Source organism: Saccopteryx leptura, chromosome 2, assembly GCF_036850995.1.
Source record: "Saccopteryx leptura isolate mSacLep1 chromosome 2, mSacLep1_pri_phased_curated, whole genome shotgun sequence".
Lineage (NCBI taxonomy): Eukaryota > Metazoa > Chordata > Mammalia > Chiroptera > Emballonuridae > Saccopteryx > Saccopteryx leptura.
In genome coordinates this window covers 357,002,826-357,018,779 of record NC_089504.1, presented here as the reverse complement: position 1 = coordinate 357,018,779, position 15,954 = coordinate 357,002,826, and the positions used below count along the sequence as shown (strand labels likewise).

General features: G+C 53.8%; 1 protein-coding gene and 1 long non-coding RNA gene across 2 annotated transcripts; one reads left to right on the top strand and one right to left on the bottom strand.

Moving 5' to 3' along the window:
• The first annotated feature begins 508 nt into the window (after positions 1-508).
• On the top strand, positions 509-3,899 carry SUPT4H1 (SPT4 homolog, DSIF elongation factor subunit). The gene is made up of 5 exons (XM_066366434.1): positions 509-630; positions 1,122-1,228; positions 2,739-2,794; positions 3,070-3,123; positions 3,511-3,899. The coding sequence occupies exons 1-5, from the start codon at positions 517-519 to the stop codon at positions 3,576-3,578; spliced, it is 399 nt and encodes a 132-aa protein (XP_066222531.1). The 5' UTR covers positions 509-516; the 3' UTR covers positions 3,579-3,899.
• A 5,252-nt stretch (positions 3,900-9,151) lies between these two features.
• LOC136393783 (uncharacterized) lies at positions 9,152-10,848 on the bottom strand. The gene is made up of 3 exons (XR_010749127.1): positions 10,774-10,848; positions 10,531-10,611; positions 9,152-9,429 (listed from the first exon to the last, which is right to left on the bottom strand). It is a non-coding gene; the product is annotated as an uncharacterized lncRNA (long non-coding RNA).
• Positions 10,849-15,954: the final 5,106 nt, after the last annotated feature.

The window sequence follows — 15,954 nt, the reverse complement described above, 5'->3', positions numbered from 1 at the left end:
TGCCTCCCGCTCCCAGGCCCGCATTCCTGCGGACGGCAAACGGACACCCTGTAATGCTGTCGCAATTAGGAGGGAGGGGGCTGTCCCGGGGCGGCTTTTCATCTCCGCACAGATAATCGCGAGGGAGACAGTGGACTCTGCCCCGCGCTTTTAAAGCAGGAGGATCCCGGAATCTTCCTAAGGGGACCAGCGGACAGCCTGGTGCCAGCGGCCTAGATCAAATGGCCCGCGCCGCGGCGTGTTCCCGCGCAGGCGCCAGCCGCCCGCCGCCCCGCCCCTCCCCCGGGGCCCCTCCCACAGGCCCAACGGCTGCCCGGGCCTCGCCCTCGTGCCCGCCCAGGTGGCTGGGGAGCGCGCCGGCCCAGGTGACTCCCAGCCGGCCCCGCCCCCAGGCGGAAGAAACCATTCCTTAAGACCGGGGGAGAGACGGGGCCAGCGGCCTCCCACATCGGAAGCGGAAGTCGAGCCACCGGAAGAGGTGGGAATTCTGGGTAATTTCCTGCTTATATTCAACGAATGAGGGAACGCTGGCGGTGTCCCGCTGTTGTTCTGTCCGAGATCATGGCTCTGGAGACGGTGCCCAAGGACTTGCGGCATCTGCGGGCTTGTTTGTTGTGTTCGCTGGTCAAGGTATGCGTCGGGGACCTGGTGGTAGGGGGCGAGGGGATCACACTCGGGGAAGGTGTGGAACAGGACGTGAGAAGCTTCAGGAGGACATGGTGTAGGAGCTGGTCCTGCAGCAGTAGTCACGGGCGGTCTTGCATGCCTTTGAATCCTCAACTCTTAGCACAGGCCTGACCCTTCACAGACGTTCAGTGAACTTCCGTTGGAAACGAGGGACTCTGAGGGTCAGGGGTGAGGATCAGTAGCAGAGGGAAAGTAATTGTAGATAGCTTGCCTGACCCTGAGGAGACCAGGGAAAGGAATAGGTGAAGTGCAGTTGGGAACAAGAGAAGGAATGTGAGCATGAAACTTAGAGGCTTTGGTAGTGTGCGTGGGGGAGCTGAAGTGACAGGCAGCGTGGGGAGTCTTACGCTTGCCCAGGAAGTATGGAGAAAGCCGCTTTTTCTTTTGGCCTGTTCATGCTCACTTTCCTTCTTATTAAAATGTTTCTCTTTCAGACTATAGACCAGTTTGAATATGACGGTTGTGACAATTGTGATGCATACCTTCAGATGAAGGGTAACCGAGAGATGGTATACGACTGCACCAGCTCTTCCTTTGATGGGTAAGCCCCGTTAGACTTCTACATTACCTCCACAGCACCCCACCAGGTAAAAGTGGGCAGGCTTTTAGACCAGAGTCCTGATTGATCTCAGATATTTTGAGTCACACTGTCCATACAGTAGCTACTAGCCATGCCTGGCTTTCAGCACAGGAAATGTGGCTAGTCCAAGTTGAGATATGCTTTAACTGTAAAGTATACACTGGATTTCAAAGATTAAGCTTAACAAAAAAAGAATGTAAAATACCTTAATTTTTCTGTATAAATTGCATGCCAAAGTGATGATACTTTGGATATATTGGATTAAATTAAATATGTTCTGGAATTAATCTTACCTTTTTATCTTTACTGTTTTAAGCATGACTTAAACTGGAATTTTTTTTTTTTTTTTTTTTTTTACAGAGAGAGAGTCAGAGAGAGGGATAGACAGGGACAGACAAACAGGAACGGAGAGATGAGAAGCATCAATTATTAGTTTTTTGTTGCGCATTGCAACATCTTAGTTGTTCATTGATTGCTTTCTCCTATGTGCCTTGACCGCGGGCCTTCAGCAGACCGAGTAACCTCTTGCTTGAGCCAGTGACCTTGGGTCCAAGCTGATGAGCTTTTGCTGAAACCAGATGAGCCCGCACTCAAGCTGGCGACCTCGAGGTCTCAAACCTGGGTCCTCTGCATCCCAGTCTGACGCTCTATCCACTGCGCCACCACCTGGTCAGGCGGAAAAATTAAAATAACTGGCTTTCATTATATTTCCTCTGGATATTTCTCCACTAAACTGTTAGCTCATTGATAACGGTATCTGTGCACCAGGACCTGGCACAGGGTCTTAAAGGCTATGGATACTTAAAAATTATTTGTTGAAGGCATGAAGATCCTTTTTGAAAATGAAGGGTAGATACAGTGATGGTAAATTGTCCCAAAACTAATGCTTTTAGATATTTATAAGAGAATTTTTCCCTTGTTGAGATTGTGCAAGGGGGAGAAGAGGAAGTCATATAAATATAAGTGCCCATGTCTCAGTTTTCCTTCCCCAAGGTCAGAGCAAGAGGACAGTATTCTTTGGGGGTTAAGAGTATTATTTCTTTTGCCCTTAGGCCAATTAAGGGTTTATACACAAACTAGTCTCAAACCCAGCTTGCTAAAGTTCCTTTAAGGTGGGCTAACTCCATTCCTTTTTTTATTTCTTTTAAGAAGACTACAGGATTGGACAAAAAAAACTATTGTCATAGAACCTTTACTTTTTACAGATACATGTGCACACTCAGTTACTTAGTCGCTTTGTTCATTTGTTAGCACCGTTTAAAAAGAGTAAACAACAAGCCAAAGTAGAGTTGCTCTGCTCAGCCAAGGCACCAAACCAACACTTAGTGAGCAACCAAAGCCAAGTTTCGATTAATCCTGGGTTTCCTTTCCTAGAACTGTTGTGCTGGCCGAGAACAGAGGAGGAAGGCAGGTTGTCAGTCCTTCTCTTTCGTAGGCGAGGCTCTGGCTGACTTGTTCTTTCTCTTCCTAGAATCATTGCAATGATGAGTCCAGAGGACAGCTGGGTCTCCAAGTGGCAGCGAGTCAGTAAGTATCTCCCTTTCTCTCTGTTCTGCACTAGAGTTGTGGCTGGCTGTCAAAGTGGGGGAGTCATAACTTTGTGGGCAGGTGGCCTCAGAAGTGAGAGGGATGGGGTTATAGAACAGACGAGTAAAGTGTTTTGTGTCTTGTCATTTAGTAATTGTAGCCGGCAGAAGTGATTGCCTTTCTCTTGGAGTTAGAGCACTTCTTTTTTATTTTTAGCTTGAGCCTCCATCTGGTCATTAATTTTAAGTCACTCTCCCTGCAATCTCTTCTTTCAGGTAACTTTAAGCCTGGTGTGTATGCGGTGTCAGTCACTGGTCGCCTGCCCCAAGGTAATAATTATGAGAACTGCCTGTGTTTATTGCCTGTGCCAACTTCTGTGGAAGTCCTTTATGGGAATTATCACTAGTCCTCACAACTCGGAGGGAACCCGGGCTCAGAGAGGTTAAATAACTTGCCCAAGGTTATGCTGCTGGTAAATGAGGAGCCAGAATTTGAACTCGGGCATTCTGGGTCTAGAATCCTTGCTTTTAACAACTACAATTTTCCTCTTTTCTTCTCATTCTTACCAAGTTATTGCAAAGACTTGCCTGGATCTCCAGTGGTAACAAGCCAGCCAGGCAGGACTTTCGATGAACAGTCTAGGAATTCCTCCCTACCCCCAGAATGGTAGCTGAAGGACCATCTTAACTCATAAAACTTTTCTTTTTCTGCCACAGGAATAGTGCGGGAGCTAAAAAGCCGAGGAGTGGCCTACAAATCCAGAGACACGGCTATAAAGACCTAGCAAGATGTGTGGCTGCCAGTGGCGCTGCCGCCACTCCTGCCTCTCCTTATTTATTGCTGTGAAACTGAATGGACAGAACCTCGAGTGCTCACTCCCCCGTTCTGAGGCTCAGCAGACTATTGGGAGCTGCCCAGTGTGTTCCTGCACCGTTTTACCTGCTTTGGACTGCTGGGGGCTGGGAACAGTGGGTTGGTGGTAACGGAGCGAACTGAGTGCAGAGTAGGATGCTGTTTTTCCTACCCACGGCCCTGGGCTGCCTCCTCCCCATGGGTAGGACTCTGTATCAGGTCCAATAAACATGAACCCACAGCCCATGGCAGATGTCTTGCCTCCCTCCTCTTTTCTCTTAGCTGGGCCTGATAAGAGCTCACTCGCCCTTTAAGCACCTTCCAAGAACAGTGGCCCTGCTTGTCTGAGCCTCTGGGGTGCAGGCTCTAGTGTGCTTCCTTGGGTCTTGTTGGAAGGTCTACTGTTGGGAGTCTAGGCAGTCCCGTCCTGGAAGTCCTGGTGGCTGGGGCCTGCCACCTTCTGCCCTCGACCTGTTAGAGCAGGTGTCTCTTGGAGAAACCCTGAGACTTGGTATTCTTTATTTATTGACCATGTTTAATACTTTCATTTTTCCTTCCTTGACTGTTTCCTCTTTACCGTTCTTCCTATACCTCGGGCCGGCTGGTGGCACCCGTGACCTCCCCTTCCCCCCGTTACCCGCATTCTCCTGCATTCCCCTAACGGACCCTCAGATGGTCTGGCTAGCTTGTGCCTCCATGGGAGGTGGGCTGCTCCCGTTCTTCTCTGGCCTAGTGTAGGGGCCCTTAAATGATGTCATGCTATTGGCCAAGGGAAGTTACTTGTTTTGGAATTAAAAATTTATGGTAAACCCTTCTTAAGTTTCCACGAAAAGTCTCAGTATCCCCGTTTTGAATTCCCTGCATTTCACATTCTTCCTCTGGGAAATGAGAATAATGACTGCCTGTTCACATCGGGGTTGTGATTATAAAAATGAAACAATATGGAGATTCTATAACTTAAGTTGTATAGAAGTAAAAATCATTTGCTTTCCCGATAACCATTCTTCAATATGAATGTTATGTGCAGTCAATCAAAACAGTAGGGGAGTCTGACCAGGTGGTGGCGCAGTAGGTAAAGTGTCAGGCTGGGATGGTGAGGACCCAGATTCAAAATCCCAAGGTCACAGACAAGCTCATGCTCACCAGTTTGAGTGTGGGATCATAGGTGTGACCCCATGGTTGCTGGCTTGAGCCCAAGGTCACTGGCTTGGCTGGAGCCCCCCAGTCAAGGCACATATGAGAAAGCAATCAGGCACATAGGAGAATGCAATCGGTGAACAACTAAGGTGCTGCAAGAAGAATTGATGCTTCTCATCTCCCTTCCTGCCTGTCCCTGTCCCTGTCTATCCCTCTCCCTCTCCCCATCTCCCTTCCTGCCTGTCCCTGTCTCTCCCTCTCCCTCTCCCCATCTCCCTTCCTGCCTGTCCCTGTCTATCCCTCTCCCTCTCCCCCACCACTTCTCTAAAGGGGGGGTGGGGCAGGGAAATGTCCAGACCCAGCACTGCAGGGTGCACTGAGGCCAGCAGAGGCTGGCACTAGGGCGGGGTGCCACCTGGGGCTGCTAGTGAGTCTGTGTCTTGTTACCTGTGGCCTGGAGTGTGGGAAGGAGGGAGAGGTGCTGACTCAGGTGCCCCTGCCTCCCATCCCTGTCCTAGGTCTGTTCCCACGACTGCTCATGTCACCACTCACAGCTCCTCAGACCAGAGCTGTTTTCTCTGATGCCTTCAGGCTCTGAGGGACTGGTCTGTAACCCCCAATTCCAGCTGAATTTATCAAGGATTTTCCCAGCTGAGCAAACTAAGAGAGCTCCAGGCTTGGTGGTTTCTTTTCTGTTAAATTTCAATCTGGAAGGAGCTATGGGAAGTCCCCCACTGCCCCGAGTGAGCACTTACATCCCAGAGGGAAGAGGTGTGTTTCAAAGTGGCCAGGCCGTGCAGCCGACACCCAACTTTCACTGACTTTCTCAAAAAGTCCCTTGGAAATCCCCCCTTGCTGTCCTGCGTGTCTGCCCCGGACGTGGCTGCTCGGTGAGAATGGAAACCGAGGTGGGGAGGGGAGGCCAGTGGAGCTTTGTGCAAGTAACCACACACGGGCTGCATCAGCCCCACACCGAGCTGGGGCCCTAGCTGTCAGTGCGCAGGAAGCCAGAGACACAGCTCTGGTGGTTGTGGGGGAGGGGTGGCCGGTCCCAGTGACCGGATTTCACAGACTCAGTGTGCCAAGGGGGCTCCGCCTGGGGGCTGCTTCCGAATTCGCTTCGTGCTTCCTCATCCCTTGAACCTGCTGCCACCGAGCAGCCCGACCAGGTGATAACGTCCCGGAGTCCCGTGCCTTGCTGGCGTCCAGAGAAGCCGAGCCAGGGACTGTCGGTTCTTCCAGGCTCCCTGGGAGGGAGCCGTGCTGTGTGGAAGAGGTTCCAGGTGCTAGTACTGCAGGCCTGCGTTCCGGGAGCACTCTGCCCTGCTCACGGCACCTGTCAATGTTTTGGCCCCGTTTTTTTTTTTTTTTTTTTTTTTTATAAAGCAAGAGAGTGAGACGGACAAGAAAAGAGAGAGATGAGAAGCATCAACTTATAGTTGCATCAGTTTAGTTGTTCATTGATTGCTTCTCATACGTGCCTTGATGGGGGGCTCTAGCCCAGCCAGCGACCCCTTGCTCAAGCCAGTGACTGTACCTTGGCATCAAACCAGCGACCCCCACACTTAATCTGGTGAGCCTGCTCTCAAGCCAGATGGACCCGCACTCAAGCCGTCGACTCCAGGATTTGGAACCTGGGACATGCCAGGTCGACACTATCCACTGCACCACCATCAGGCTCGGCCCTATTCTGGCAGCTGAGGTCCCACATCTGCCCAGAGTTTGGCTTCTGTCCTTCAGAAAGGCAAGGCTCCTCCATAGTTCAACGAGAACAGACTCGAGTCAGGCAGATTAGAAACAGTAACCAGGCTGCCCCTCCCCTCGGAGAACTCCTCATTCTCCACTCCTGCCCACCCTAGGCTGTGGGGTTAGGGTGTGTCCCAAAAACTAAAGGGGCTACAATGCAGTGCATTGCTACATGGAGCCTCCAGCTCAAGACAGGGATTGGTAGCAGACAGAACAAGGGTCAGAACACTCTGGTCTTTAAGGGGAGCGGGTTCCCCGAGAGTAATGTGGATGGGCCGCTGAGGGTCTACACTCAAGCTGGGCTCTTCAGGTTTGGGGGCTGAGACTTCACCCTTCTGGCATGGCCACCACCTTCTAGCTCCCAATCTGTCTATAACCTGCTCTTTAATTCTCAGATCCTCTCCTGACACCTGACCTCTGTGTGCATTTGAGAGACAGGTGATGTTTAAGAACAGACTGACAGCATCTTGCTTTGGTTCGGGTTTAGCATCAGTAATGCCTCTTCTTTAAATAGCATTTTACAGTTGACAAGGGACTTTTCTGTCCAATATCTTCTCTGATCCTCACAAAACCTGTGTCATAGTTAACATCCTTGTGTAGTGATGAAGGGACTAAGGCTCAAAGAGTTGAGGTGTCTTAGTTATGATCAAGTGGTAGATAGAGACTCAGTGCAGAAAGTACCCTGCCCACACCCGCTCTAGGGCTGCTGTTTCCGGCACAGCTATCCCCAAATGCAGCAGGGGTTGCTCCTGTCATGAGTATTCCACGGAACCCGCGTGACGGGTTAGCTCGTTGGGCGAAAGTTACATGTCCTTGCACAGTGAGCCCTCCCCCTGCACAACCACCCTGTTCCCCAGCACCTACATCTCCAGTCTCTGACTCTAAAATCAGCTAAAGGTAGGGAGGCAGTGTGGGGAAATGGCCCAACAAAGAGAACCTTGGGGTTTACTTAAGAATCCCTGTCTTGAGTGTTGGGAAGCTGACCAGTTCTCCGATTCCCTCCTGGCCCAATCTTATGCTCCACTCCAGCAGCTCCTAGATATCTGCTGGCCTGTGCCTCAGACCTTCTAACCTAAATGTCGGGAACCTATGGCTCACTAGCCAGATGTGGCTCTTTTGATGGCTGCATCTGGCTCGCAGACAAATCTTTTTTTTTTTTTTCTTTACAGGGACAGAGAGAGAGATTCAGAGAGAGGGATAGATAGGGACAGACAGGATCGGAGAGAGATGAGAAGCATCAATCATCAGTTTTTTTCGTTGTGACATCTTAGTTGTTCACTGACCGCTTTCTCATATGTGCCCTGACCGCGGGCCTCCAGCAGACCGAGTAACCCCTTGCTTGAGACAGTGACCTTGGGTCCAAGCTGGTGAGCATTTTTTATTTTGCTCAAGCCAGATGAGCCTGCACTCAAGACGGAAACCTCGAGGTCTCGAACCTGGGTCCTCGGCATCCCAGTCCAACGCTCTATCCGCTGCGCCACCGCCTGGCCAGACAAATCTTTAATAATAAAAATAAATAAATAACGCTAAAAATATAAAACATTCTCATGTATTACAATCCATTCATTTCATGGTTCATGTTCATGGTTGCCGGTGGCTGGAGCCAATCACAGCTGTCCTCCAGGACAACACCAAATTTTTATTGGATAATGGACAAGGTACACAGGTCGTTGTATGGCTCTCATGGAATTACATTTTAAAATATGTGGCGTTCACGGCTCTCTCAGCCAAAAAGTTTCCCGACCCCTGTTCTAACCTCTCCTGCTTGTTTCTGCTCGCCCCTCCCTCCATCTGCGGCCCAGCTATGGCGCTGTCACACCCCACTGGAATACAGACTTCCGTGATGAAAATACACAAATCTTACTGGGAGCATTGTCCCTGCCTCCCTGCCCTTTGGTCTTCCCCACTCATCAGCCCTGACTTTTCTAAGTCATTTCACTTCTCTAAAATGAAGTTTCCTTCAATGCAGTTGGCAAAACTTCAGCATTGGGGAGCAGGATAGTGGTTATCTGGGGAAGGTGGGGATGCAGAAGGTAATGGGGTCCCTCCACCGCCAGTCAGAGGCTTGATCTGGCTGCTGCTTACATAGGGTTGGTTCACTTTCTGAAAATGTATTGAGTTACACACTCATGATTTGTGTTGTACAGACTTTTCAACTTGTATGTTACACCTCAAAAGTTCCCTTACAGGTGGATGGCCAGCCCTGTCTTAGGGTCATTGTGAGGATCAAAGACATTAGGTAAAAGCAGTTTGAGGGCTGTAAATGATTGTGTCTAGCAGGGGTCCCCAAACTTTTTACACAGAGGGCCAGTTCACTGTCCCTCAGACCGTTGGAGGGCCGCCACATACAGTGCTCCTCTTACTGACCACCAATGAAAGAGGTGGCCCTTCCGGAAGTGCGGTGGGGGGCCGGATAAATGGCCTCAGGGGGCCGCATGTGGCCCGCGGGACGTAGTTTGGGGACGCCTGGCTAAGGGATTGTCATGATCCGAAATCGTCCACCTCCAGCTAAGTTCTAGGTCAGTGTGACAAGACTGTCCTTCATCCAGCACTGCTGGTCTGTAGATGTCCCAATATTCCTATCATACATAAACACATCAAAACGGAAACATTTTCCTTCAAGTCCATGGCTTTTTATTTTCATCTCTTCCTGTTCTCTCATGTTTTATGACTTGAGTTGTTTTTTAATTTTTTTTGCCCCTTGCTATGTGGAGACGAGATTCTGGATGTGATTTAACCTCCACTTGGCTCAAAGTCATTGTTACAAACCTCCATTTCTGTATCATGTGATGAAACGGTTCTGGGACGGATTATTTTTCTACCTCTTGGATTCATGTCAGCCTGTCAGCTGTCACTTCTGCTGTTCATGTGTGGCTATCCCCCTTCCAGTCTTGTTTGAGCTGAAAGAACAGACAGCCATGCTTGGTGAACATTGCTATGGGGGGGGGGGGAGCACGTTGCTGCCCACCTGGGCCTCGGGGCTCAAGGCCTGCACTCTGGACAGGGGTGGGGGGGAGCACGTGGCTGCCCACCTGGGCCTCGGGGCTCAAGGCCTGCACTCTGGACAGGGGTGGGGGGGAGCACGTGGCTGCCACCTGGCCTCGGGGCTCAAGGCCTGCACTCTGGACAGGGGTGGGGGGGAGCACGTGGCTGCCCACCTGGGCCTCGGGGCTCAAGGCCTGCACTCTGGACAGGGGTGGGGGGAAGCACGTGGCTGCCCACCTGGGCCTCGGGGCTCAAGGCCTGCACTCTGGACAGGGGTGGGGGGAGGTCCAGCCGGCTGGGGCTGTCCACAAGGTGAAGGCCGATCACACAGCGTGTGCGTGGCCTGGGAGAGCCACGCCTTCATCAGCCCTTCACTTTGTGGGTGAGATGACCGAGTCCCAAAGACCATGGTCAGCCTGACCTCAAGGAGGGGACACTGCTACTTTGTCCGACACTGCCTGCCTCAGCACCTTTTGTCTACTGATGCTGGTATTTCTCTTTGCTTTGAGATCCCAGAAAGCAGGAACTGAGTGCAGAGAAAACTCTGCCCCGTGCTGTTGGCACCAAGACGCTGGGTCCTCTGAGAACTATGATAGAAAGATCCCCCTTCTAACCCTTGGTCCTCGGCCCTCCTATTCTCGGCATGCCCCCCCCCACACACACACACCCCAGAGTGGAGGGCAGGCATTATGGAGTCATGGATGGAGGATTTGAAGCCCAAGCTTTTTTGGGGGAGGACCTCTCACAGCACAGGGGGGTGTGGGGCTGAAAGAAGTCAGGGAGCTAGCAGGCCCATTCCGGGATCCGGGGTGCTGCTTCCTGCCTGGGAGCTCTCCTCTCCGCCCCCCACCCGAGCTCCTGTGCTACAGAGGGAACTGGAGGGAAGGGAAGGAGCAGCTTCAGGTATTAGGGTGGGGGCCCCGCTTCTCTCCCGAATGGATTCCTCATTCTTTCTTCCCCAAACCCAGCCACTGCCGCCCTTTTGACACCGACCCCGACTCCCGTCCCAGAAATACCTGGAAGGAAGTGAGGGCTCTGAGACCACTAGCAGGAAGAGGGTGTTTAACTGTCATCTGGTCCCTGGGGGCTTGAGCAGCCTTGAATAGAGAGGGCAGAGGGGGAAATGCAAATCCACGCTGAGGGAGAGAAGACTCCACAGAGAGGAAGAGGTGGCAGCCACTGCACAGCCTGCCTCTGGGCGTGGGGTCCCAGAGGAGCCGGGGAAGGCTTGGGGAGGCCCGAGGCAAGGGAGTACTCACAGGTTCTGGGAGAAGCCAGCACCGCCCCCACCCTGTCACCCTGTGCAGGCAGCTGTGGCGTTGGCACTTTCTCTGGGCAGCTGGGTAGACTCACTTCCTCAGCCACGCACCCAGGGGGGAGCAGGGCGATGGGGCGGGGTCTGGAGCTCGATAGAGCCCAGCGGGAAGATGAGAGGCCGGAGCTTCAGGTGGGCACAGCCTGGCCAGAGCAAGTCTATTCTGCTCCTGTAACAGGTGGGGCTAAGCTCAGATTGGGAGCACCCCCACTCCCAGCACCTTTCCCATTACAGATGCCGGGGGGCCAGAATCGAGAACCACATGGTATTCTTGCAGAGGGATCTCTCACAACAACTGGGAGGCAAGAATACGAATGAGGCTCAGCCCTTGCTTGGGCCAGTGTCTCTACAATAATAATCTATTACATCAGTGTGGCATTACCAGGTTCAAAACCAGCCATCTCCATTATTGCATTTGATCCTCAGTACCACCCTGTGAGGCACTGTTCCCCTTTCACAGATGAGAAAACTGAGTTTCAGTTACGTCACGCGTGACTACAATGGTGTTCCAGCCCGGCCGTCCTTGTGGCTTCCTGTCTGCTGTGGCACATGGACAGCTAGGGCCCATAGCTGGGGTTAGGGGTGAGGGGGTCCTCCTTGTCTTCCTTTTTTCCCCTTGCACCCCAGCCTACAGGTGTGGCTCTTGAGGGTGTGGCTCTACAAACCTCAGCACCAAGGTCTTTGGGGGCTGAGGGCCCCATACCTCTCTGTGCTTATCCACCCTTGGCCTTTCCTGGAGGGCCTGGGCCTGCTGCCCCCAGCCCTGGCCCCCATTTTACTCCAGTTGTTTCACCTCCTTCCCCCTCCCCCTTCCACCGCAGCCCCATGACATGCTGCCGCAGCCCCATTGGCCAGCCTGGGAGCATTTGCCCTTATTTGGCCGGGCGGCTCCAGACCGGGCCTCCGGCCCAGCCCCGCCCCCGCAGGCTTGTGTTCTCACTTCGTCTTTTTGAGGTTTGGTGCTGGGGCCCTGGCGGGCTTCGCTTCAAACGCACTTTCTGGTTGAGTCACTTTTTAACGGCTCTGAGTGCTGTGAGCGAATGGAGATCTGGCTGCCACGGCCAGCCCTCCCCCATCTGGCTGCTTAACCGGCTCAGAAGGAAGGGGCTGGGTGGCCGTTTGCTGTGGGACAGGTTGTGCAGACCACTTGGTGACCCATGTAGACACCCCCACAAGCCTGGGGACTGAGAAGTCTGCCCTGAGTTCCAACCATTGCTTTTCCTAACTCCCTTCTTGTGTCTGGTGTGTGAGGAGACAGATACAGACAGATAGACACAGGCTGCACCCCCTCTGAGGTCTGCCGGGCCTGGTCCTTTTGAAGATACTTTGAATGGAGTCCCTTAGAGGGACAGAAACTACGCAGGCTGATAGAAACTATGCAGACTGTTGGGCGGATTTCAGGAAGGTGAAATTTAACTTGGCCAAATTTGGGTTCCTCATCTCTGAGATGGGGATACCATCGCACATCACTGGGTCCTCCTGATGATCAAACGAGCTTCTGATTGAATGCACTTTGTAGAGTTCTCTGGGTCCTCCGCTGCCCCCCCCCACCCCGCAGTTCAGGGTGCAGATCGTGCGGGAGAGGGAAGAAACAGCCCAGGGTTGTTCTAGGGGCAGTGCTCACAGAGCTGTTCTTCCTGGCCCCCACTCCCTGCTTCTCCAGGTGTCCCTGGGATGGGAGGAATGGGGGCGCAGCAGTGGCATAGGGAGTATAACTGGCGCCTGAGGCACGACACTTTATTGGCGCCCCCCTCCCCTTCAACTATGCTTTTCTTGTTTTCCTTGGAGACCATTTGGCACCCTTCTGTTAGTGGCGCCCGAGAAATGATAGACCCCCTTTGCCCCCCCCCCCTGCTACTGGGGGGCAGGATGCTGGCAGGAGGGGTGACAGAAAGGGGTCTCCAGCCCTGTGCCCCTCATTCCTAGCCCCCACAGGGAAGACTTTCAGCCCAGACCCATTCCCAGCTGCCGGCCTCCTCGGAGCTCAGGGAGGTCTGCCCATCGGCCAGCAGAGAAAGCCCAGGGCCTGCTGCTTCCTCCTCTGAAGTCCCAGGGCCCACTTGCTCTTGGGGACTTCCTAGAGTATCAACAGGCCATTTGGTTAACTTCCTTCTCAATTTTATAGGTGAAGACACAAAGGCAGGGGGTTCAGGGGCAAATTCAGCGACTGGCCCAGAGTTACTGTAAATAGCCACAGGGTAGGGACTGGACCCCTAGGCTCCTGTCCCCTAGTTCTGCCCTCTATTCAGTGATCCTGATGTTGGGGGTAAGGAGTTAGGCTGATAAAGATCATACCGGGTTCCAGGCAGGGCTGCCATGCCTGGCTCCAGCTCCCTGGGCCCGCGCACACACGCACACACACACACACACACACACTTTATTTGTAGCAGTTAAAGCTGGAGCAGACACAGCTCTGCGAGTTAGCCTGGGCACTGTGTGTGGAGGGCGCTGGGAGGGAGCTTTCTCTCATTCCCCTGCTGGTGTCCCTAGGGAGCTCCCAGGGGGGAATACTTCCGGTTCCCTGGCCACTCCCATAGCGGTGGTCAGGGTGGCCTCCTTCCACACCCCCTTTCCTACCCAGGCCAGCCTGCCTCTTCCCAGATGCCATGGACAAAACCCTAAACTTGGCCCTACTGTGCTTTGTGACCTCAGGCAGCCTACTGCCTCTCTCTGGGCTTGCAGCTCAGAGTCAGTGTCCTGACTCGCGCCAGTTTGCTGTCTGACCTCGCTACTTAAAAAGCCTTAGATGCTGTGACCGGGAGGTCCGGGGCAGTGCTGGCCCCAGGGCGCGCTGCGCTGCTTCTCAAATGAATAGAGGATCCGCAGGACATCCGGGCAGAGAGGAGGGACCGGAACCCCCACACTCCTTTCCTGGGGGTCTCTCAGCATTCCCGCTGCTCCCCAAGGCTGTGAGATGAGTCAGGGGACTCCTGAGTCTTAGGTGCTGAGATGGCCTCTGCAGGGCAGGTGGGCTGGCTTAGGTTTTTGAGACATTGTCCTCTCTCAGCACCTGCTTCCCTTGGCAGCCCCTTCAGGGAAAGGGGTGAACGCTCCCAACATTTGGGACTGTTGACTCCAATGGTCTTCAGTCCCGTTTTGCAATGCCTGGGGCTCAGTTTCCCTCCTTTGTGGCCAGGCCTGTCCCCAAGCAGAGCTCCCCGGGGGCGGGCCGCTCTGCCTTCTGACTTCCTGTTTGTGAGTGGTTAGGTCCTGTGGCTTCTGCCTTGTTGTCTCCTCACAAGGCAGGTTATCTGAGCTGCCATCTCTGCCGCCTGTTGAGTGAGGGCCCCGTGCAGCTGGGGGCGAAGGCCCGCTTCTCTCTCCGCCTTCACGACAGACAGTGCCCTCCGTCACCCCCCACCCCCCGGGCCGGCTCTCCCTTGCAGGTGGCAGGCCTTCAGAAGACCGTTTTTTAGCTGCTCCTCCTCCGTGCCCGGTCGGCTTCTACCCTAAGGCCTCCCCTTCGAACCCTCTTCTGTCCATACTCACTTCCTCTGGGGAGCCTTTTCCATCAGCCCAGCCCCCTGGGACCCTAATCCCACCCTGTTGCTGTCATTTTGTAAGATGTAGGTACGTGTGGAGGTATGTATTTCACTGTCCAATTCAGCACTTGCTCAAATGGAAGCCCACTGTCCCCACTGGACCCGAAGCGCTGCACCTGCCTCTGATACAATTGCTCGTTTACACTAACTCACGAAGCTCTCACACCGGCGTATGTATGTCTGTGTCTTGCCCATCGGACTGGGAGTCCCTGAAGACGGGTTCTGTGTCCTTCTCTCCTCAGGCTCACCTCACCTGCCTGCAGCCTCAGCTTGGCACACAAAGATGGCTGCCTCCTAGGTCAGCAGGGTGGGGGTGGGAGCGAGGGGCTGTGAGCCTGGAGCCCTCCAGTACCCCAAGTCCCGACCCCAGCCAACAAAGCCCTGAAGGACCTGAGTGAAGGACCGTTTCCAGCTCGTTTCTGATGTCACTTCCCACCCCTACTCCTCCTTTTCTTGGTCCCTGCTGCCCCTTCCCCTTTTGCTACCTCTGAGCAGGCATCTGATTCCTGGACTTGGGATGTCAGACCTGGGAGAGACCCTGCAGGACATTTTCTAGCAGAGTCCAAGTGAGTTCAGGCTGCCCAGTGAGTCCCTGGCTGTGCCCAGGCCAACCGCCAAGGGGTGGAGTTTGAAAAGTCAGCTTGAACTCTCCTCCACCGAGAGAGGCATCCCTTCCTCACCACCTCCTCAGCCGCTGGCCCTTGTCAAGGGCGTGTTCGGTTTATCTCGTCCTGGGGAACTAAGGCAACAGGCAGCTCTGAGGCGGTGTGGGAGTCGCCCGTCTCCGTGTTCTGAAGCCATCCCCAGTTCTGTCCAGACACCTCCCAGACGCCGGCCTCGGATTCCCAAGTGATCTTTCCTGGGCGTTTCTGGGAGGAGGCAGGTGTGCCCAGGAGTGTGCAGCAGGCCTTCTGCAAGGTGTGTCTGCAGGCCTGAGCTAGCGTGCCTGTGTGGCTCTGGGCTCACTCTGCCTCCCTGAAAAGAGACTATGAATCTTTTGGGGTCTTCGGGCTCTCTGTGCCCATTGTGTGTGTGTGTGTGTGTGTGTGTGTGTGTGTGTGTGCGTGCGCGTGCACATGCTCGTGCACAGGCCGGCACCCCCTGCTCCTCCTGTCGGCTGGTCACACAGGCCACACCTTTGGGGTGTGCTCCTGTTCCAGGCAACTGTCCCCGTGTCCTTATCTCTGGCCATGCCCCTTCCTGCCCTTGATTCGTCTCTGGCTCTGTCCTGTCTCTCCTGGTTTGAGGCAGCAGGGCTGGGATTCATTGCATTCGTTGCTGGACGAGGGGGAATTCCATGGCACAGGGACCCTGAGGGCCCCCTCACTTCCATCCATCCCTTTTCAACCCCAGTCCCAGCCCCTCCAGAAACTCTTGTCCCAGGATCTCTGTGGATGAAGAGGCTGGGACTTAGTCTTTCATCTCAAGAAATTAAATACTTTTAAAAAAGCCGTGGTGGTTTTCGACCTCGGGAACCTCAGGCCTGACTTGTCGCATGTCACATGCTGAGGGATTGACTGCAAGCTGGGCCCTGAGGCCAGGCCCCCGGGCTCCCAGCCTGTGGCCCCCCTTTGTTGGGACAG

Excerpts from the sequence above, each read along its gene's own strand:
- SUPT4H1 (XM_066366434.1), top strand. The coding sequence starts at position 517 with ATGAGGGAACGCTGGCGGTGTCCCGCTGTTGTTCTGTCCGAGATCATG. Across the intron at positions 631-1,121 it reads TGTTGTGTTCGCTGGTCAAG|ACTATAGACCAGTTTGAATA; the intron begins GTATGCGTCGGG and ends TTTCTCTTTCAG. Across the intron at positions 1,229-2,738 it reads ACCAGCTCTTCCTTTGATGG|AATCATTGCAATGATGAGTC; the intron begins GTAAGCCCCGTT and ends TTCTCTTCCTAG.